At 45.8% G+C, this 23,445-nt stretch overlaps 1 protein-coding gene across 3 annotated transcripts in view; it reads right to left on the reverse strand.

The window, feature by feature from the left end:
- The window catches only part of LOC147194006 (glutamate receptor 4), a 78,744-nt gene that overhangs the window by 17,473 nt on the left and 37,826 nt on the right, over nt 1-23,445 (reverse strand). For all 3 annotated transcript variants that reach the window (XM_086130901.1, XM_086130902.1, XM_086130900.1), the window contains 10 exons: nt 22,851-23,090; nt 18,731-18,915; nt 16,706-16,759; nt 15,785-15,943; nt 13,594-13,761; nt 13,403-13,507; nt 11,397-11,507; nt 7,563-7,769; nt 6,122-6,495; nt 1,647-1,845 (listed from right to left, as the gene is read on the reverse strand). In XM_086130901.1, the coding sequence (XP_085987027.1) occupies nt 1,647-1,845; nt 6,122-6,495; nt 7,563-7,769; nt 11,397-11,507; nt 13,403-13,507; nt 13,594-13,761; nt 15,785-15,943; nt 16,706-16,759; nt 18,731-18,915; nt 22,851-23,090 (1,802 nt within the window). The remainder of the gene's footprint in view (nt 1-1,646; nt 1,846-6,121; nt 6,496-7,562; nt 7,770-11,396; nt 11,508-13,402; nt 13,508-13,593; nt 13,762-15,784; nt 15,944-16,705; nt 16,760-18,730; nt 18,916-22,850; nt 23,091-23,445) is intronic.

Below are 23,445 nucleotides of genomic sequence, written 5' to 3' on the forward strand. Positions count from 1 at the left end.
AACGCCTTACTATACATGGTGGTTTTTTTCGGGCTAAAAACGCTTTACTATACATGGTCGTATTTTTTGTCAAAAAACGCCTTATTATAGATGGTCGTTATTTTCGTCAAAAAACGTCTTACTATACATGGTCGTTTTTTTTCGGGCTAAAAACGCCTTACTATAAATGGTCGTTTTTTTTTTTGTCAAAAAACGCCTTCCTATACATGGTCGCTTTTTTCGTCAAAAAACGCTTTACTATCCATGGTTGTTTTTTTTTTCGGGCTAAAAACACCTTACTATATACATGGTCGTTTTTTTCGGCTAAAAACGCCTTACTATACATGGTTGTTTTTTTCGGCGAAAAACACCTTACTATACATGGTCGTATTTTTCGTCAAAAAACGTCTTAATATACATGGTCGTTTTTTTCGTCAAAAAACGCCTTACTATACATGGTCGTTTTTTTCGTCAAAAAACATCCTACTGTATATCCATGGTCATTTTTTTTTCGGGCTTAAAACACCTTAATATACATGGTCGTTTTTTTCGCCAAAAAACGCCTTACTATCCATGGTCGTTTTTTTCGGGCTAAAAACGCCTGACTATACATGGTCGTTTTTTTCGGCTAAAAACACCTTACTATACATGGTCGGTTTTTTCGTCAAAAAACGCCTTAATATACATGGTCGTTTTTTTCGGCGAAAAACGCCTTCCTATACATGGTCGTTTTCTTCGGGCTAAAAACGCCTTACTATATACATGGTCGTTTTTTTCGGGCTAAAAACGCCTTACTATATACATGGTCGTTCTTTTCGCCAAAAAACGCCTTACTATACATGATTGTTTTTTCGGCTAAAAACGCCTTACTATACATGGTCGTTTTTTTCGGCGAAAAACGCCTTATTATACATGGTCGTTTTTTTCGGGCTAAAAACGCTTTACTATACATGGTCGTATTTTTTGTTAAAAAACGCCTTATTATAGATGGTCGTTTTTTTCGTCAAAAAACGTCTTACTATACATGGTCGTTCTTTTCGCCCAAAAACGCCTTACTATACAAGGTCTGATTTCCCTAAAAGGGCTATTTCAATTATTAAGCAGGCACAACTTAACAAAATAAAAGAGTTCCTGTGCCTCAACACAATACCTCTCATTATTTGCTGTGTACTGGCAAAGTGAATAATTGTTATTTTCATGCACCCCATTATTGGTTGGTTGTGAGGTGTGTTGATTTGTACAAGCTTGGCTTTACCATACTAAATGGGCATATAGCCCTGCTCCCCATGACCGCCGTGCATGGGATCGGACCTTGGTCTTATTAAAAAAAAAAAAGTGGACCTACAGCATTTCTAGTTGAGGACCACTGCTCTACGTTGTCCTTTTTTTGGGCTAAAAATGCCTTGCATCAATGATACCCGAGAGAAGATTATACCTCAACCTTTACCCAAGTCCAACCTTAACCCAATCAGCCTTAGTCACTGGAAAAACATGGAAGAGCCATGTCAAGCTGAATAGTGCAGTAGAAAAAGGCCTTTCATTTCTTAAGACTGGATCAGAGGACGAGAACAAAATCTTTAGCACCAAACAAAACACTTCCTCCAAGACAATATATAGTCAGAACATAAAGAGCTCAATCACCACTCCCCAAGGAACAAGCAACTCACCCTGAAGAACTCCTTGGTGGAGCCCGAGTCCAAAGTGCCATAGGCGATGTCGGTCTGCTTGGCGAGGTCCTCGGCGCTCTCAATGGGCGACACCATCCTCTCCACCGTGAGGAAGGCGGCCAGGTTGGCCGTGTAGGACGAGATGATGATGAGAGTGAAGAACCACCACACCCCGCCCACGATGCGACCGGATAACGACCTTGGGGAGGGAGACCCAAGGGAGAGGGATCGATAAGCAACAGCTGAGGCGAAGAATGAAACACTAAGACTTCTTGACTGTACTTAAGTCGATTCTTTGTCACATTTGCTCCCTACACGTGAAGAGCTGGACCAAGGGTCAGCATGAAAAGGGAAATCTGGACTGCCACTCCGAAAGCCCCAACCTGGATAAGGGGGAGAACACGGCCAAGTACTCGGGACCATTTCCATTCATTATCGGTGATCAGGCTGCACAAACTAAGCGGTTTTATCCGATATGAAAGAGCTGCAAGACCCCCACCGGCGGCGCTACCCAGCTTCGCACACTCGGGGGAAGACAGATAGCAGGGCGGCGCGTGAGGAGAATCTTAAAGCATAAATGCTGCATTGAGGAGAACAAACAAGACCTCCCCTCGGTGCAAATCAAACAGCGGCGGATACAAAACCCCTACAGGCCCCCCCGCATGTCAGATGGAGCGAGCGCGGGGAGACGGCCGAGTGAGAGGAGAGAGACATCCGCAGAGTCGCCTGCACTTTTGCTCGGACCGCTCCCCGCAATGTGACTGACTGACTGCCATCTGGCCTGAAAACAGCGCTCCTGCGAGGCTCCGAAGCCGGTCGTTAATGTCTTGCGATCCGCATCCGTGAACGCACACGCGTTAAGAAGCAGATGCTTACACTTCATCGATCGCTTCCGCAGACTTAGAGTCCTTTTTTTTTTTTTTTTTTCAAACAAGCTCCTCCGCAGCCGAAAGCGTGTCGCGAACCGACAGCGCTCATGTTAACTTGAGCCCCGCACGACACGTTGGAAACGTTTGCGCGGCAGCGTGGGAAGACGACGGCGCCCCGGTGCCAGCGTTGCCCCTTATTTGGAAGTGCTGACGTCGCAGCCCTACCTAAGAAGTGTCATCGTTGCAAAACAAAACTCGGGACACCGATCCGCCGCATTCATGACGGCCATTTTGTCCCTTTTAAATACATTCCACTGTGAAAGAAAGTGGATGCTTCACAGTTTTGGTCATTTTTCAACAAGGGATACCAAAAACCTCTAGTCACCTGGTCAACGCTGTAATTTCGCCCACTGAATTTGAAAACGGATTTCTGTACTCTGTACTTTGTCCAAATCAGAAGTGTATTTTTTTTTTCTCATATGACAACCTGTTGTATAAAAGATGAAGCTGAAGTCAACCGCCTTTGAGCTCTTGATTGACGGATTGAGATCTTGGGGACTCGAAACAGGGACGGCAGCGAGATGGAGGAACACGGCCCAGGGTGGATTAACGACAACGACATCCAGCCATGGCCTCATTTCGGAGAATTGCTTGACGCTCTCGGAGCGACTCATGCTAAATGCGTTGTCTCGAAAAACTCAAAGGTTATCGGTCCATTATTAATAAAAGACACACATCTAAGACATACATTTTGTCAGCTGAGCACGATTAATATAAGAAACAAACTTGCGTCGTTTGTCTGTCTTTTTGTGGTCGTTGACACTGATTCAGAGGGGGAGGGGCTTGCAGGAAGGGCAGAGCGAGATGATTGGGTGGCGGGAGAGGGTCCACTTTAAGGCGTCGTACCGTTTTCATTTCTCTCTAGGCCCGCTTGGCGGAAATGCGGCATTTGAATCCTCTCGGGGGGGCACCGATACAAATCCGAAAACCCCGCTTGGGAAGTGGCGCCCGCTCATTAAATGTTCTTAACTCATTCACTCCCAACGACGTTTTTAAACGTCTTTTCAGACTTGGTCCAGAATTGGCTGGTACTGAATGAGTTAATGATGTCTTGGTGACATCTGTCGATGGCGGCGTTAATCAGATTACCGGAAAGTGATTGCGTCGCGATGAGGCCAAATGAGCGTGTGCGCACGGTCGGTTCAAAGAGTTTTGGAGCATCTCAAATGCAAAATAAAACAAACAAAAAAATGTTTTGCAGCTGGAGAACTGGAGTGGCATCATGAACCGATTTGCCTTTCACATGAGAGGAAAAAGCAAATAAGTGGAAAGTGACTCCACTCTGGGGCTGATCAGTGTTCTTTTCACCACTTGCCTCATCCAAATTAAGTCTTTTTGGTGTAAAAAAAAAAATACTGCTGCTGGTGTTGCTTGACTTAACTGCAGCTAGAGGGGAAGCTTTATTTTTGGATGACAGTGATACCTTGCATAATCACGGTTAGCCATGTTCGGCATATCGGTAAATATAACTTTGGCGCCATTTTGTCGGACACTACATTGCGGTGAGTTGAGTAGTTTCTTTTCCACCCCAAAAATAATTCTTTGCTGCCATCTTGTGGCAATCCTTTAGCAATTGTGAATGTTTGGTAAAAAAAATAAAAATTAAATCAAAGTAAAAATTTGCTGCAGAGTGATTCAATGCCTCGTGAAACTCAAAATGAAAAAGGGACGGACGGTTTCCTGAACACAGGGAACATGTTTTCCATTGTATGAAAGATTCCTCCACATTTTAATAGAACAAGACAGTTTTGGTCAGCAATGACTTCAGGCTATCTCGTTATAACTGGTTTCAGCGATAATTTGGGCTACAAATGTGGATATCGGTATTTATTTCTGAGAGTCTAACCTTACTGTCTTTATTTCCATTAACCAGGAAGCAGACCGCTAAGTAAGAAAGACAACCCCCCCCCTCCCCAGAAAAAACGTTACAGTGCTGCATTAAAATTAAGCTTAAGGTTTCTTTGCTACATTTGAGCTCATTCTTTGCCATCGTGATGTACTCTCTTCTCGTCAGAAAAAGCCGCTCATTCCAAAATGCGGTCAGACGAGCAAACAAAACGCATTTTTAGGAACTGATGTGAACAATTTATTCTGCGCTCGACTTGAATTAAAAATGACGCGAGGTGTGATGCTACTTTACATGTTTCAAAAAAACGGCGGTGAAGCGACAACGGCATCGAGGACCTAAATAAATCAGCGGGTGCTTGTTTGGCCCCCCCCCCCCCACCTGGGGGGGCTTGACTTATTCCGATCTAGTTTTGCGGCCTAAACGGCGATATCTGAGCCTTTTTCAACAATAGCTCCACAATGAAGACAAAAAAAAAAAAAAAAGGATAATCTCGCCGCAGCCGCTTGATTAAAAACATTCCAACTGGCATACGGCCCTCCGACTCGGAATTGCCTCTCGGCTTGAAAGCTATCGACGACGACTCGCGGCTCGTCGCTACGCCGGCAGCTTGCGCCACAAAAAATACTCGAGTACTGCTGATGAGAGCGAGAGAAAAACAAAAAAAACCCAAAAACGGTGCGGAAAAAGAACAGCTGTGCGGCGTTGCGGCTGGATGGGAAGAGCGAACTGGCGCCGGGGCTCGGGAATAATGGCAAGCTGAAAAGATGAGCAGAATGCTTGACAGCTTCTGTTTTGGCCAAGTGGAAACTGGCAAAATAATTGGTTGTAATATACTCCACGTGGCATAAAACTGCGGGTTTTCTTCGGAGACTTTTCTTGGATTCGCCACCTCTAAAGGGTTGAGGTCACGGTTGAGGTCTATTGAGGGCTGGAATTCTCTGTCAGGTTTTTACGGCTACACCTACGTCTTATATTTCTAATCTATTGTGGGGGTTTGTTTGTTTTTTTTCCTCTCGCGACAGGAAAAAAAAAAAAAAAAAAAATCCTAAAACCTCCATGACACATGCACACGCAGACGCCTCCGTAATTGCACGCACAAAAACATCAACATCCCCGTCAATGAAAGCGGCTATTGTGTGGACCGTTTTATTTAATCTCCCTTTTTAGGCCTGTTTCCGTGGAGACATTACCACCGGAGACCGGGATATTAATCACCAAATTCATTAATATGGGCTGCCTCGAGGCAGTGGAAGAACGGCATTAACCCTTATTAAGAAAGAGGAGGAAAGGGAGAGATGGCAGACTATTTCGAACTCCCTAAATTTCGTTGAAAAAAAAAAAAAAACAATTAATCAGGAGCGAGTTTCTCTACCCGTGACTCGGCAGCTAGGCTGGGTAGGAAGATCGCCGATTTTCAAACCCTGGCACTGAACGAAACATGATCGTGATGTTAACAACACAAGAGGGGCCGGTGTGTCCGCTGCATGCGCCACATGCGTGGATCCCGATAAAGCGTTTGAAGAGCTGCCTCCATGAGTGAAAACGTTTGATTCTCTTTTCGTGGCTCTCTTCCCCCATCTGGGCTCCAGGCTCATTTGAACTGGGATAACATTTGCACATTTTATGGCAAGTCTTTTGAGTATTTATGCGTTGCGAATCTTATTTCAACCTGTGCCGAGTAAGCGGAACGCTCTCACCTGGGCGAGATGTCGCAGCCCTGTTGCATGAAGGCGCCCAGGGAGAACCAGAGCGAGTTGAAGATGCCAAACTCATTGGGGGGCTGGTCGCTGGGCGGACCGTCGGTGCCCTCTTCGGGCTCCTCGGTGTGCCACTCGTACGGGCTGAAGCGGCTGACCAGGAAGAGCACCACGCTCACGCCGATGTAGGCGAACACGATGCACATCCAGATCTCGTAGGCCAACGGGTCCAGGAAGGAGAACACGCCCGGTTTGGATTTTTGGGGCTTTTTGATCATGATGGAAATGCCCAGAGACATGAAGGGCTTGGAGAAGTCGATCACCTCCTCCCGGACCAACGTGATAGTCAAAGGGGCCACAGCGATTTCCGCTTTCTGCGGAGGCGGGAAGGAAACGGGATTGGTCAGAAAAGGCGATGGGGATTTTACGCTTGTGGAATTTGCAGGGGATTCAAGGCAGTCTTCTTTTAACCCATGAAATTTTCAAACCTTTACGGTCGTCTTATATTGTGCAACTTTGGTGGGATTTATGCCCCCCCCCCCCATCACTTTAACCAGTGCAATTTTTTTGCAATATTAGCCTGAAGACATTTGAGAGGATTTGTCGTCGTCTTACCTTTGCGTGAGCAACAATTGGGGAGTTTTAATTGCATCCCGTGCTATGGATGAGCTCGAATTAAAGACAACTCAACCGGACATGTTGGGTTGGACCGTGGCCGTTAAAGTCCACAGTGCACATAAATCTCCTCCTCGCAACACTCCAACTCGATTACACTCGGACCTTCCCGTAATTGCGGCCGGCGCCTTGAATCACCGAAACTAATTTGTATGAGTGGGGGGGGGGGGGGGGGGGGGCAGGAATTTAACGATGGCGCGACGCGCTGCTTAATTTTGCATGAGCTCTGATGGAAACTCAAAGCGCTTCATGACACAAAGACACAGAGAGAGTGATGGATTAACGCAATTAGTCCAAAGGCGGCGGAACAAACATTGATTTCACTTTGCTCCTTATTTAAGCAAAAAGCTTTGAGAGCGAGGACGGGAGTCATTTGTACGAATAAACATCAAATACGGTGGAACCAGTGAATTGCTGCGACGAGAGCCGTATCTGCTTTTTCATTTTATTGACTGTAGTTATGTACAGCTGAACCTTTATTCATCCGCCCAACGGACCCCCGGATTTAGCGGACGTAAAATTAGTGTCCGGTCGACTCAAAACGTCACTTTGTACACTAGCTTTCAAAGTCTGTTCGTTCCGCAATTGGAATCAATCGTCCAATTACCATCGAAGGATTTCGAGTAGACTAGAGCAGGCTAAAAAGTGTGACAATGTGGCGGCCATGTTGGAAGGGGCAACGTTCCCATTAAAAGCATCGCATGGACATACCGAGGCTATTATCGTTCAATAGTATAGTATAAAGTAATAAAAGATTCCGCCTCACCCCGTACACCAGCTCCCCGACCATGCCGTTCCAGATCTTGGTCTCTGGGTCCCGGGCACCGTACTTGCCGTCAGGCACGATGGAGATCTTGTACTTGATGCCGATGTGCTTGGCGATCTCGGAGGCCAGGTCCACGCAGTAGCCTTCGTACTGGTCGTTGCCCTCGTACATCTCCCAATTCTTCTTGAGCATCACATAGGGACCCTCCTAAACAAGGGTGGGGGTGGGGGGGGGGGGACCACAACCAATGAAGCGCACCGTCAGACGGACAGACGTACGAATGGGTGTCACACGGCAGCAGACGACAGAATGGCACAAATGGGAGACGACATCCTTGAGTGTTGAACAAGTACATCTTTATTTTGCAAAAGAGCCATCCAGAACATTTAGGTGAGGGTAAGCAGTGTCGGGTGAGGGTGTGGAACAAAATATCGCCGTAGAAGTTGTAGCGATCACGTCATGGCCCGTGGACCGGTACAGGACCGGTGACCGGTGGTTGGGGACCCCTGATTTACATATCTGTACGAGCATGTTCGCTTATTTCTGTCCACTCCAACCACTACGGGGGGCATGTTTCAAATGTGTGCGACGTCGTCGGACACCAGCCGGGTTTATTTAAAGCTGCGCATCAAGCAAACAATTCCCGAAATGAACACCGACACAGAATGCGATTCGGCTTTACATCTTAACGTCTTTATACCTTCACGTCCTGCTGGGAGATGCACTTCCCCCCTCCGGTGAGATACAAGAAAAAGAAAAAGCCCCGCACGAGTAATCCTTCCGATGGCCTCATGCTGCATATGTGCAGCACATTCTGGGGGTTTGGGGGGTTGGGGGGGAGTCATCAAAATGGTAATGCCGATGGATGATACACAGAATCAAAGAGACAGGAGGGAGGGAAGCATGACTAAGCGGAAAGCGGAGGTAAAGCTGATGGTAAATTAAAAAACAAACCAAAAAAAAGAGCTGCCGTCAGACAGAGTGACTGCAGACAAACACGAGTCAGACTTTCAGTGAGGGAGGATTGGGAAGAGGTGAAAGTTCTGGATCGACACAATCCAAAAGTCGTCCAAACGCAAGGCTGTGGCTTTGCTTTGTGACCGCGTCTTGCCAAACTAATTACTTTTGTCATACAAGGCGGCCGTCTACCCTCGTCGAAGAAAAAAAAAAGGGAAGTTCTGCAATTTCAGGGTACTTTCAAGAGCCTCGATGGCACGGTTATCCGAACTCGGAACATTCGCTTTATGATTTACAAATGTCGCTTTATGTATGCGGGAGAACAATCTCAACGTGATCGGCAAAACGCTGGAAGACAAACAGAGAATCCGTTTGATTTCACGGGGGGGGGGGGGGATTTCAAGACAAAGACCAAAAAAATGCAAAGACCGCTTTCGTTGCAGAGATTCTTCCCCGCTCCGCTCATAATCGCCTTAAATGAATCACGGCTCGGTTTTTCCTCTTCCTTGTTTTCCGTTTGGTACAAACGGCAAAGAATTCACCGCGCGATGACTGAAGACTTTGATTTTAAGCCGATTGATAGCCGCGGCTGACAGTTCTTCGAGTAACACGTCGCATGCGCACGTTGGTCTGATCTCTGCGACTTGGGTTTCTATTTTGGTTCTTTGGCCACGCATGGGCCAACTGGATTGTCATTGGCTGCTCTTAATGTCATTGGACAAAAGAGGTGTCGGTCATGACAGCTGCGCCTCTGAGACCGGGATCTTTTTTTATACTGTATTTATGAACACAAAAATGAACCGTTTTCCGAACTATCCATCCATTTTCCGATGCGCTTATCCTCACAAGGGTCGCAGGAGGGAGGTGTGGTGGGGCGGGGTGGAGCCTATCCCAGCTGTCTTCGGGCAGTAGGCGGGGGACACCCTGAAGCGGTTACCAACCAATCGCAGGGCACACAGAGACGAACAACCATCCAAGCTCACACTCACACCGAGGGACAATTTAGAGCATTCAATCAGCCTGCCATGCCTGTTTTTGGAATGTGGGAGGAAACCGGAATACCCGGAGAAAACCCACGCAGGCCCGGGAAGAATATGCAAACTCCACACAATTTTTGCCTCCATTAAAAACTCAAATTACTTTTACTACCACTACTCATCCGTTGAATAAATAACTTCAATAAAACACCTTAGCTCAAATAAAAAGTAACCGCAAATAAGCAACCTTTTTCAAATCACCACCTCACTTCGGAGAAACAAATCATCACTCCATTTTGCCTCCGTCGCTTCCAAAATCAAGTGGCAAAACAAATGAATGAATTCATGTTGTTGTGTGGGATCTGTTGACGTTAGCGTGAAGCTAACGGACGGGCTACGTAGACAACTTGACACGAGTGAACTCAATCAAACGGGAAGCGAGAGAGACGCATCCATGCGATCAGGGCACCGTTTGCCCGTGTCATCCATCATGAGTGGCAACGTAACCGAGCAACGCGGAAGGTAGTCCGCGCCTTTGATTTACAGCAAAACAGGAAATCACAAAATCACAGTCCGCTCGGCGGAGAGGTTCCGCAAGAAAAAAAAAAAAAAACACAACAAAATCCCAAATCGAAGGATGCTGTGATCACAACACGTAGCGTGAAATGCGTGACACACAAGGACAAAGAGAGCGGCGTGTTTATCCTCTTTTCCTCCCGTTTGCATTTCATTCTCCTCTCAAGCGGCTCCGATTCCTTTCTAAACGGGGGCGTCCATTTACACGGCCGCTGTGTCGTTAGGGCTTGTCTTCTCGTGTCTTATCCCGCTTGCTGTCCAGCTGGGGGCTCAGTTTCTTAAAATGGGCTTCCTCACCGGGGGCTGAAAAGAGGGGAGGATTGTGCTGAGCAGTTGACCCCCAAATCTCCACGCCCGCGCTTCCCGCTCGGCCGCTACGTTTACACCCCAGCCGCCGTGCAAAAAGCCAGGCCGGCTTTTCCAACCGCACTGCAACCACTGAGTTGAAATTATATTAGTTTTGATTTGAAACAAGTTGGGTTTTTTTGTTTTGTTGTTGTTGTTGCTCTTTTTTCCCTTCACATTTTTACAATGAACAGTGCCAACGCTCTTAGCGTAGTACCACACTGTGCCACATCACCGGGGGCAGCACTGAGGTCTACTGGAGGAGATGCATCGCCATTAAGAGCAAGAACAAGGCGAGAGAGGCTCTCCAGTTTACCTTTATGCTCCGTTTGATTGTGCCGCCGCTTAAAGGATTAGATTCCGCGTTAGCATTGAGCTAACAGAATGTTTGTCATTATTTGGTTTGGTTGAACTTTTTGGTGCATTAAATATACACGGTTGAATTTTGTTGTGTCATGAGTCAGTTTTATAGCAAGCTTCAACTGGGCGTGACAAAATTCAACAAAATGGGTGTTTTTTCATCAGTTTAAGTGTGTTTATAGCATTTGTTGGACAATGACGGCAAAAGTACAATGAGTAACCCATTTGAGTTGATTCGGGCATTCGGGGGCTTAAAAGGAATAGCAAGTCCGGCCGGGCTCAAAATAAGTAAATACAAAGACTTGTTACTATTGGTTACTGAGTTGTTTTTAATTTTTAAGGGAGAACACAAAGACACAAACAGCGTGTGGCGAAATTTGAAGCTCATGTCGGTTGTTGCCGTGTAAATACCGAGTGCACATTACCAAGAATGAGCGACACGACAGAATCGCAGCTGGCATCATAATTTACCACCCGTGTCGGGTCCCCTGCAGTTCTCCTTCAGGTTTTATTAAGATCGGTGCCGTTTTGGCAGCAGCTTGTGATTTCGAAAGACTGTTGGCGGTACAACTCGTCGATTCTCCTACAAGTGGCTCATGCAGACGGGCTGTTGTCTTACCATAATGGTGGTGACCACCACGGTGCGGTTTTCCATGCCAGACGTGTCGTTGGGGAGGAGCGGCGAGTCCTGGATCAGCACCAGTTTGTCGGCGTCGTTCCAGTAGCCGATCTGGAGGGAAGGCGCAGTCGAAGATTACATCGGCGAAGGCTAATAATCCTCGTGTGCATCTACACTAGTTGTCTTGATTGACACAACAGCACAGATTACCGACTGTTTATTTCAAGTCAGGCATAAATACTTGAAGGGAGGCATTTATTTAAGAAAGGGTTTAATTTGGAGCCGGGTGTTTATTTGAAGACAGACTTTTGCAGAAAGGCATTTATTTGAAGCATGGCGTTAATTTGAAATGAGGGTTCTTTTAAGTAAGGCATGAAAGTGAGACTTTTTTAATAGGGGTGTTTATTTGAAGTAAGGTATTTATTTTTAGGGAGATGTTTTCAAAGAAAAGCTTTAATTCCAAGTAAGGTGTTTATTTAAAAAGAGAACGATATCTACAGCAAGGAGTTTATGGTAGGTTCACTGAGACACTTATCTGAAATAAGGTATTTATTTTCAGTCAATTGTTCATTTGCTGTCAAGTGTTTGAATGACAGTGTTGATATTAAGCAAGTTAGGGGTGTTTATTTGACGTCGGACATTCATTTGAAATAAGGCTTTTATTTCAAGTACGGTGTTTATTCGGAGTATTTAAAAGGGATGATTCTTTGGTAGCTCTTTGTTTACTTCAATTTTGCTACATGAAGTAATGCTAGAATAAGGCCTTACTTGAAGTATGTGAAGTGAATTGTTTATTTGAAGCAAGGCATTTATTTGGAGTGTGCTAAAGAGTTTCTGGAAATAAAGTGTTGGTTTAAAGTAAGCCATTGATTTGATATTAGACATTTATGGAAGCAAGACATTTATTTGAAGTCAGGTATTTAATTCCAGTGAGGTGTTCATTCGAATTAAGACAGCTATTGATACAGGGCAGTTCCTCAAAGTAAGATGTTTAATGCCTCAAGATGGGTGGAGCCAGACACAAAACTGTTCGATTAAGAATTCCGACTTGCGTGTGGCAACGGCAATGGAATGTTTGATGGATGCTCGCTCAACATGCAAAGATGGCAAAACGGCGACAGCTGTTCTCCTTTTATTGGCGGGCTAAAAGATGGCCTCCATTTAAGGTGATTTTTTTTTCTCTCTCTCTCTGTTAAAGCCACGCATAGAAGGCAAAAAATTCCACTCGTTTGGAGCATGAGTCCAATTTGAACGTTTTGGAGTCTCTTCGGACGTCGTTAGCCAAAACAAGCATCTGTTTCACGGACAAAGAGCGCAAAGGGCTGTGACTGCCCGCCACCTCCAGCGTGGATGATTGAGGAACACGTCAAACGGGGAGGGAGACCAACACGTGCACACTGTGTGTGTCCTAACGGGACCTTCCCTGTGTGAGGGAAGACGGGCCAAAGCGGCGCTTGATAGATGGCAGTTCCCCCGCCTTCCCCACCACTTCCATCGCACCCTATTTCACCGCATCAGCTCACCATCGCTCTCCCTCGTTTGACTATTTCCCCCAAAATGCCATTCTCACTTCTGGCGCCCATTCATCCTCTCTTACTCAAAGAAAAATGGCTGACAGCTCATTTGGAAGGAAGGCGTTTGTTTGAAATCGGCTGTTTATTCGAAGCGAGGTATTTATTTGTCATCAGCATCAAGTCAAACGTTTAAAGGGATCATCCGGCGGGGGATGGTCCATTTTTCACTAACAATCTCAATTTACGTTTTGTTTGGATTTTGAATCCGAAAATTCGATTCGCTTGCAAAAGAGCGGGAAACGAGCAGCCCGAAATCCAATTGAAAGTGTAGATTTGAGCTAAGGTGTGGATTTGTCGTGAGGTGTTGCTACGTCTTGTAAATTCCCCTCAGCGGCGAGTATGCAAGTGTTAGGCGAGAAACACAGCGAGTGAGTAAAAGATGGCGGATGTGATGTTGGAATTGAAGGAAGCGTGCGCGAAATGATGCTTTACCCGTCTGGGTCCATTATTCTTCAGCTCAAAAACGTCCATTGTGTAGTTGACCCTGCGGCCATAGTGGTCGAACTGGACATTACCTGTTAATCCCTGCAGCCGCACCTGAAGGGAAATGAATTCACGTGGCTGAGTTATTTCCTATTGGGGGGGGGGGATTATTTCCAAATGAGAACAACTTGGAAGTCAACCTGTTTGAGAGTACGCTCCATGTCGATTCCCTGGTTCCACGGGGCGGCGGGGTTGGCCAGGCAGTCGCCGGCGTTCCCCCGTCGGGAAATGTCCACTTTCTGCCTGCGCAGGTTCCTGAAGGCCTCGGCCATCACCATCACCCCGTCGTACGTCAACGCCGAAGTGTACTGGAAGGTACGAAGAACGCGGGCTTCAGGTTTGCCATTTGGGGAGCGACTCCAACTGAGTTTTTGTTCTTTAGCCAACAGAAAGCTCAAATAGTTGAGAGAACCAACTAGCGTGCTGCTGAGACGGGAAGCACAAACTACAAAATAAAGCAAAAATCAAAACAAGATCCTCAAATTCACGCTGATGCAAAGGACATTTGAATTTATTTTGGGGGCTGTGATGCCACTTTGCAAGCGTAAATTAGTTGATTACCTCGACGGGCTGCATAAGAAGCGGAAGCAGGTGTTGCGCAGAAAGCAACAAATCGGCCTCCCCTTATTTATCCTTGACCCGAAGGCAGTGCGTCTATTTGAGTTTACCGCTCTTATAAGCCATCCATTACTCCCCGACTAATTGAGGGGACTGAGGAAATGGTGCAAAGATGAAGAGTGAGTGTTTAACCCAAATGGGGGGGGGGGGGGGGACAAAAAGCTCGGCTTTAATCATCCCGACTAGCGGGAGTTCATCAGCTTGGCTTTCGGCTGGCGCCGACTCTTTTTCCATTAGCCCGCAGCTAGCCGCCACATGATTGTTCTCTCAGCACTGCCGTCGTCCTCGTCCTCTTCTTCACTCTTGACAAGAAGCCCGCAGCATCGACTTTTATATACACCTCACGCAGGCATTTTTATTTGTACACTTTTTTTTTCTTTTCTTTTTTTTGCAACAGCAGCAGTTGCATTCAAAAAAAATCACCAGCGTGTTACGATTCATGCTAAACCGAGTATAATTTGTATTTATTATTGAGTCTATATATTAAGTTTCACATCATACATGCTGTAATTTATATCAAATGTGATTATTTTTTATGAAACAAGATTTTTACATAAACAATGTGAAACATCCATTTGACTTTTATTGACATATTTTATTTATTATACATACATACGTTATATATGAGGGTTATAGTGCTGCTTTGGCATGGACTTGACAGCCAGGAAAAAAAAAAATTGATAGTGCATTTATCGATCTCAGAGTGCTAAACTACCTTGTTAAAAGAAAAAAAAAAACAGCCATCTGCACTAATCTGAGTGGATTTCCAGGAGTGAGAGCAATTTACCGGGAAACTGCAGAGATAACACACACACACACAGACAGAGTCGTGCGATATTGCTCCATGGTGTAAACTTATTGAAGGGGTCCTATCCATCACACACACATAAATTTGACTCGTGCGCTTTCCGGGCTGCCGCAGCAGCTTCATAAATATATAAAAGAAAAAGAAAAAAGAAAAAAAAAAAGACTTGCTGGAGGCGGGCGTTTTCTGACCGCCTTCTTGCCCCACTGCCATTTGCTATCCGTGCGACAAATAGCAAAGTGGGTCATTCTGTCACACCGCAGCAGATGATGGGCTGGATGAGGCCAAGCCGACCGTGGCGGAATGAACGGGCTCATGATTGCTTTTCTGGCTTTAAGCCTTTACATTTAATTTGTTGCATCACAGTCAAAATGCCGTTTGGATACAAATACGTAAAAATACAAAACATTTTGATGCTAATGTCTCCATGGCTAAAATCTTGATTCTAGTATCTACTTTATAGTTATCACAGTGAAATATCTAGCAAACTGTCACCGTGCTATTGTCATCGATGGAAAACGATTGTAATACTTTTGTTAGCGGAGTGAAATATCGGAATATCGTAAAGGCGCTTATGGCTAATTATCGCAATACTGTTGTGATCCGGACCAAATATATCGACTGTTATCATACACAAAATACTCCAGACGGTTTTGTTCTCAACTGCCAAGCAAAATGTTGTGATATTTTTATCGAGGGGAAAAATGATCATGATACTTCCTGTATACATACTATTCATATTGTATGGCGGTAATTGTGATTGTTATTGAGGGAAAACTACTGCGAGAGACTATCGTTAATGGAGTCAAGTGTCACTACTCTATTGTTCACATGAGCTAAATATCTCATTTTTTTGCGGCGGTACGGTTCGATACCGACAGCTAGCCTTTCATCAGTGCATGCTTTACCTTGGGCGGCGCATCGGATCCCGGGTACTCCCGTTGGTCCAGCTTGTTCCAGCGCTGCATGAGTTTGATGACCATGGGATTGCTGAAGTCCACCAGCTGGAAGCCCGTCACGTTGGCACCGCCGTGCATGAAGCGCTCCAGATTGATGTCCTTGAAGCCCTTGAGGGGAAGACGAGCACAAAGACTCGTCACGGGAGAAATCCTCCATGGAGAGCTTGCACCGATTGCCGAGGCCTTTTTGCCTTTTAAACATCACCGTGATGGAATATCGCACAAAATTAGACTTGGGCTCCACTATTGTGACTGAAATAACTTGGAATAATAAATACAAATGGAATGACATTGATGTGACATTTCATTATATCCTGCACAAATTCGGGAACCTATGCGCAGGGTGGAGTCAAGGGACCCCAGAAAATAAACCAAGAGTGCTGCACGTTCACAGCAGGTGAGCTCAAATAAATCCAGACTGTGATGTGCTTACCCAATTTACTCCACGTCTAAACGGTAACGTTTTTCAGTGTACGGGGCTGCTAGCGAGATTTGAATCTAGCCTCACGTCACTCCTCCCTCCCTCCCTCTTTTGTCTGTGCCCAAAGAAAAGAAGCTACATTGTTGGCAAGACTTGTTCATGTCGGAGTCTTGCCAAAAATGAAAAGTTACTGGTCTCCAATTCCTTCTTTTTAGCTATTGCGGCTAACCAGAGTTAAATAACTGGACAAGAAACAGCCTCCGTGTGCCCCCCCCCCCCCCCACTAGCCTCCGTCAGTGGTGAGGAGCTCGAGCAAATCGACACAACCCTCGGTCAGATCTTGTATCGCTTAAGCGTGACCTTAGTTGCGTATTTCCTGCACACAATTTTCACCTGTCTTCCGGTCAGACTTCAAAGACAAGTCATGCAGTGCATTCTTTTGTCCTCACCAGGTTCGCCATGATGTAGTGGTAGCCTTTGACGTGTTTCCCCACGCTGACGATCTGCAAAGAGACATGGAGGGGGGTGGGGGGGGGGGCATTAAAATTGACAGTGTGACATCATCGCGCGTTAATTGCGTTAGGCCGTGCGCTTGACGGTTGCGCTAGCGTGTCCAGACGTAAATACTTTCAGACAATGCTCCGTTGTGACACACACACACACACACACACACACACACACACACACACACACACACACACACACACACACACACACACACACACACACACACACACACACACACAGAAGCTGCGTGTTGATAAAAACTGATTTTGAAAGCTGACATCTGCCGGAAAATCCCACTGGACAACCACTTACTGAGAGTGTGAACTAAGCAGTGGGGGGGGGGGGGGGAATGAAACAATTTCGATCTCTCTGGAGAGCTTGTAAGGATAAAAGTAATACGATAAAATAAGAAAATGACTGCAGTCAAAACAGCTTCAAAGGGTGACTTTGGAAGAAAGTAGAGTGCTGAGCTGAAATGTGTTAGCTCAGAAATCTCACATTCATAGTTAATATTCAAAAGACTATCTGGTTAGGGAACATTACCATTAAACTACTACATAACGACTAAAATTTTGAAAGTATCCACGTAAAAAATGTGATACCGATTTTTTTTTTTGTCACACTATCAGAGCAAAATATTGCAACATGAGCATTAGCGTGGGCACAGATTTGGTGTTACGCTGTCGCCGTATGAACATTTCCCAAAATATTGTGACACTACAACGCTACCAGAGCTCAATATCGTGATATGACTGGTAGATATTGTGATACGGTCGAATCAAAATCGAATCTATCCGTAGCCCTTTTTTCAGTCAGTTATGCTCACAAATGTGTAAAGAAACACATCAGACAGTTATTGAACGCCAGGGTGTTAAGTGTGACATATGCTGCAACCCCCCCCCCCCCCCCCCCCCCCGCCATGTGTGCACAACGTAAATGGTTTGGCAGATGTCAAGAGCGGAGATTCGGTGAATAATTCAACAGACACCAGTTGCCCCCCGCGGAAAGATGTGAGGAAGACAAGCGCAGAGGGAGAGGAAGGTGAGCGTGTTTACGGCAAAGTAGAACATCGCTCGAGATCAGAACAGGCTGCTCTCCGCTGGCAATCTTTTCCTCTTAGCCCGCTCAAAGACTGCGAGACAAACATCGATGAACTGATTAAAGGCTACCACATGGGATAAATGGAATGAGAAAGGCATGAATGTGTCCTCTCCATTAGCGGTTAAAAGCACCATATTCGATTTAAGGATTTTTTTTTTTTTTTAGACAGAACTATGAATTAGTCTTCTGATGTTTTTCTCGCCTCCAAAAAAAAATATCCTAGCAATACAATGAATATGGGTTGAAATACAGGATAATACTAGCGCTATCTATCCGTGGCAAAATGGCAATCACAATTACTAAAACTATCGTGATATCATCATTATCGCCACCGCACGTGAAATATCGTGATGCTACCATTATTGTGGGCATAATATTCTGATACAATCTTTATTTATGGCGATACCAAGTCGGCAGAATATCGTGATACTCTCCATAGAACAGGAAACTATCATGATGCTAACATCACGATGTCCAAAATATTGTGATGTTACTTTCAACGTGAGACTATCTGACAAAATATCGTTATTATCACGTGCCAATATTGTGATTTTCCCATTATCGAGGGCATAATAATATGATATACTGTGTAATGTCAGCAAACGATATCAATATTAAATGTTTTATCATTATCAAAGGCAGAAACCTGAATTGTGATACTAACTTTACACTATCAAGATACTATCATCGTCAAGGGAAAATATACTATCATCATCATGAGGAATAAAAAGATAATGATAGGAGCTTTATCCAAAGGGCAGGATTGTGACACTATTGCCACTGTGTGAGCAAAATATCGCCATACTCAAACTATAACTTGTTGTGGTTTCAAGTACCACGCTGGAGGCCCATGCGGGGGGCATCACCTGTTCCAGCATGTTCTGCAGCCTCTCGGCCTCGAGATCGATCACAAACTTCTTCTCCTGCCGCCGGTCCAGGTCTTCCAGGAGCCGTCGGTAGTCGGCGTCATTGAAGTTTTCCACGCAGATGGCGCTCACCTGCCAGTTGTTCTGCCCCGCCCTCTCCATGATGGCCTGCAGAATGGCGTACCCTGATGCGATTGGACGGGACATAAAAGGTTTCATTTGACATCACATCATCAGCAGCAGCAATGGAATAAAATGAAACCTCTTTTTTTGATGGCAAATCTTTGAAACCGTGTCGAAGTTTGCCAAAGCACGGCTTACGTAATTTGCCGGAAACCTAAAACCAAAATGGCCGACCTCCTGTTCGATTTCAGGAACGGGTCCTTGAGACCTTTTTGTGCATCTTGTTATGATAGGTATCGAGGTCCCCAAAAAGGCAGCCCTCTTGTCGAAAGGATATTAAATTGTGATTCCGAGAGGGCCCAATAAGGAATGGCAATTCTAATGATGCATCAGGATAACAACTTATTGGCCTACTGTGCAATGGTTTTCATGCACGTGCCGCCGTCGGGGTGGGGTGGCGGGGGGGGGGGCACGTTGTCAGGTTGGTGTGAAAAGAAGACGAGTGACTGCGGCGAGCTGCGAGGGAGCGGCTGTTCACCGGCAGGAACAGATGTCCCCTTTAAACGGCCCCTCCTGGTGGCCATCACAATCTGGCAACCCGTGTCCCTTTGCTACCAATTAGTGGCTTAACCTGCTCTCTGGCAACCCGGCCCCGCACCTCTTCAAAACCACCTGGGAGAAGATGGAGCAAAGGGAGATTGCACACCTACTGTGTACAAACAGGTCACAACATTAGGTACACCTGCACCCGTCTACATATGCCCTGTTGCGCCACTTGAACAGACAGCGAGCAAAGCTCGCTCTCGGTGCAGCGGTACCGGCTGAGTACCGGCAGATAAATGAACAAACCTCGAGGCGGGAAATCGGCGCCAGTGGGCCACAGGCGAACGAATGCACAGATTCGCTGAGCTGCGATTTCAAATGTGCTTGGGCTGCATGTGTTTGTGTCGCCTCCTTTGAGCATTGAGTGCTTTTAGATGGCAGATAAGGAATATTATGTTTTCAAAAAAAAAAAAAGAGTCATCCATCACAACATGAACAAGCAGGCGCTGGCCGGAGAAGAAATATCGTCTTGTTTACAGCCCGACTTGCCTGTCCTCATTTTTCACACGCTCGTTTCTTCACATTTTTTTTAACACCCTGTATATAAAATGTTTAAGGGAATATGAATATATATATATATATATATATATATATATATATATATATATATATATATATATATATATATATATCTCTCTCTCTCTCTCTCTCTGTGGGCGGCCCGGTAGTCCAGTGGTTAGCACGTCGGCTTCACAGTGCAGAGGTACCGGGTTCAATTCCAGCTCCGGCCTCCCTGTGTGGAGTTTGCATGTTCTCCCCGGGCCTGCGTGGGTTTTCTCCGGGTGCTCCGGTTTCCTCCCACGTTCCAAAAACATGCATGGCAGGCTGTTTGAACACTCTAAATTGTCCCTAGGTGTGAGTGTGCGCGTGCATGGTTGTTCGTCTCTGTGTGCCCTGCGATTGGCTGGCAACTGGTTCAGGGTGTCCCCCGCCTACTGCCCGAAGACGGCTGGGATAGGCTCCAGCACCCCCCGCGAGAAGGGGCGGCCCGGTAGTCCAGTGGTTAGCACGTCGGCTTCACAGTGCAGAGGTACCGGGTTCGATTCCAGCTCCGGCCTCCCTGTGTGGAGTTTGCATGTTCTCCCCGGGCCTGCGTGGGTTTTCTCCGGGTGCTCCGGTTTCCTCCCACATTCCAAAAACATGCATGTCAGGCTGATTGGACGCTCTAAATTGTCCCTAGGTGTGAGTGTGGGCGTGGATGGTTGTTCGTCTCTGTGTGCCCTGCGATTGGCTGGCAACTGATTCAGGGTGTCCCCCGCCTACTGCCCGAAGACGGCTGGGATAGGCTCCAGCACCCCCCGCGACCCTAGTGAGGATCAAGCGGTTCGGAAAATGGATGGATGGATATATATCTGTATATAAAAAAAATATGTAAGGGAGTATGGAAATGAAATGTCTGTCCAGTTGTGATGGACAGCACAGACTCATTAAAAGGGTCAAGATGAATGGAAAAGGAGCACTTTGGACATCAGTCAGTGACGCTGCATGTCCAGCCACTCTCACGTACCCTTCTTCCGTTGCACTCCGGTGTCTTTTGGAAACCCGAAACGCCACCAAACGTAGCCTGTGGATCGATCGAAGGTTCGCGGTGTCAGGGCCGCATCAATTCCTTACTACTTGCAAGGACGGCTTATAATCAATACTGAGCGTTTGGCTCAGTGAGCATCTAAAGCAACGGTTCTCAAACTTTTTACGGCAAGCAGTATCAGAAAAAATTCTGCTCTCAAAGTACTGCCGTAATGGCCAACACTGAAATAAAGTGATGTGGTAGGCCGGAAAAAAAAATTAATAAAAACTGCAGAGGTTTCTCATCGAGACACTGCGTGACATCAATATTTGGTTTGGAATCTTTCTTGTGCTTGCCCATCTTTGTCGAGCAGGTTGAATGCTGAACACACACAAGAAAAAGAAAAAAAAAAAAACGAAGGAGAGAGCTTGCTGTTCAAATGCGAATACATTCTGACACTGTCCATACGCCTGCAGAGGGAATGAAAAAGGTCTGAATGCCTTCTGGAAAAGTGAGATGTGGAGATATGATCCAGCCTTGTAATGGAAATGTGACACAATTGACTCTCTGGTGTACATGAAGTGCAGGAGAGGCAAAAGGTGGGATGTGAGACAATCAAAAGGGAAAGAAACGTCCCCGATAGGCAAGATAGGAAACGGCTGAAGTGGCTTCGGGTGTCGGAGCGTTTAACACCGGCGGCGACATTTAGGCCAGGAGCCGCACTATGATATTGATTGGCTTTCTCCACCCCGCGGCATGCTGCGGACAAAGCGCCGCCATTATTTTACGCCGCGGTGTGTGCAATTTCAGTGGCAGCAGCCGTACAGGAAATGAGCAAGCATTAATCAAATGGCCCTCCACGACAGCGATAACGCCATTTACAGCAATCCCGTTCAATTGTTTGGCATACAATGACTCCTTTTCAAATGGAGAGGCATCCTTTTTTTGATCAACTTCTCCCATCCATTCCAATACAGACGTGTGTGAAAAGAGTTTAAAAAGTTGATCAATTCCCTTTTACCACGAAAATAAAAAAATCCTGCTAACTCATCAAAGGTGCCTGCATGTAGAACGTATGGGCAAACTTTTGAAATGACTCATCCACATATAATGAGGAAAACGAGTGTTTTGCAATTTAGGGTTTTGCATCCCTCTAGTATGGATAGTTCTCATTCATTTGCAATCGGGAAAAAATCTCCAGGATAAGTTTGCCTTTGCAGGACACCTGGAAATGGCCAAACTGACCCTAATATGGCCGCTTCAAACCAAAACGACAGACTTCCAGAAAAAGGTTCTTGAGACTTTTTTGTGGGTCTCCTCGTGATTGATAGGCCCATTAAATTCGTCAGATTTCATGTTGCCACATGAGTCCTTTCAAGAACAACTCCTTGATAAGGTCCAAATGACCAACAATGGATGCTTAAAAGCAAAATGGCAGACATGGGTTCTTGAGACTTTTTTTGTGGGTCTACTCATGATAGACATGGCTATTACATATTGTTTGAAACTTAACTCAGCCAATTTATAGCACGTTGTTTTTCCTAATAGTCCGTTTAAATCAATGAAAGTAAATACACAAATTGCATGGGATCTGAACACTTTTTTGTGAGTCTGTTCGTGACAGACGTTGCCATTTTCATGTTGCTGACCGAGTAGTGAACCTATCATGTGGAATTTGTTTCTCCCAGGGGGAATATATAAATTGTCCAATCCATTCAAAACGGAAGGTTTGCTCTTTCTTTTCGGCTATGGGTCCTTGAGACATTTCGGTGGGTCAACTCATTATAAACTCGGGACCCCTAAATATTATCTTCATTAGGATACGAATACCTGCCACCAAAACAAAGGGCTGGCAAAAACCGTAAGAAATCCCACTGCAAAACTCACCCCGATCGGTGTCGTAGAGAAAGACAAACTTGTTCCAATCGTAGTGGTCCAGCAGGGACAAGAGCGCCCCCCGGATGGATGGCCGTAGTTGCAGGGTGAACTGGCTCTCGCCCTCGGTGGGGAAACTTGGCGTGATGAGGGAGATGTGCAGCGCACTGCAGAAGGACGTCAACGTGTGTACCGAGCGCTTGTCGTAGAGGCCGAAGATGGCGAAGACACCTCGGGAGTACTGGGAGCAAACTGTGGGGCAACAGAATGATGTCTTACTAGCGAAAGCACAAGAATTCAAGTTGGTCAAATTTGAACTTCCACTAAAAATTGTCATCGTATCACACAGCCAAGCAGCGCACCTCTGCAGACCCGATTTCAGCCCACGGTCAAGGATAAATTTGGATCAGAAATCCTACATTGGATCAATTCTTGATCACGATCTTGAGCAAAACATTTTACGCAAATCCACTAAAGTTGTTGACACATTACAACGTAACAGAACAACAAAAACAAACAGTTTTTTTTCCCGCAGAGGATAAAGAATATATTCCCGTGAGCATTGATGTACTGTATGCTCTGCCTGCTTGTGTCACAAACGCGAGTG

Source organism: Hippocampus guttulatus, chromosome 15, assembly GCF_054856545.1.
Source record: "Hippocampus guttulatus isolate MCC_2025c chromosome 15, RoL_Hgut_1.0, whole genome shotgun sequence".
NCBI classification, from domain to species: Eukaryota; Metazoa; Chordata; class Actinopteri; order Syngnathiformes; family Syngnathidae; genus Hippocampus; species Hippocampus guttulatus.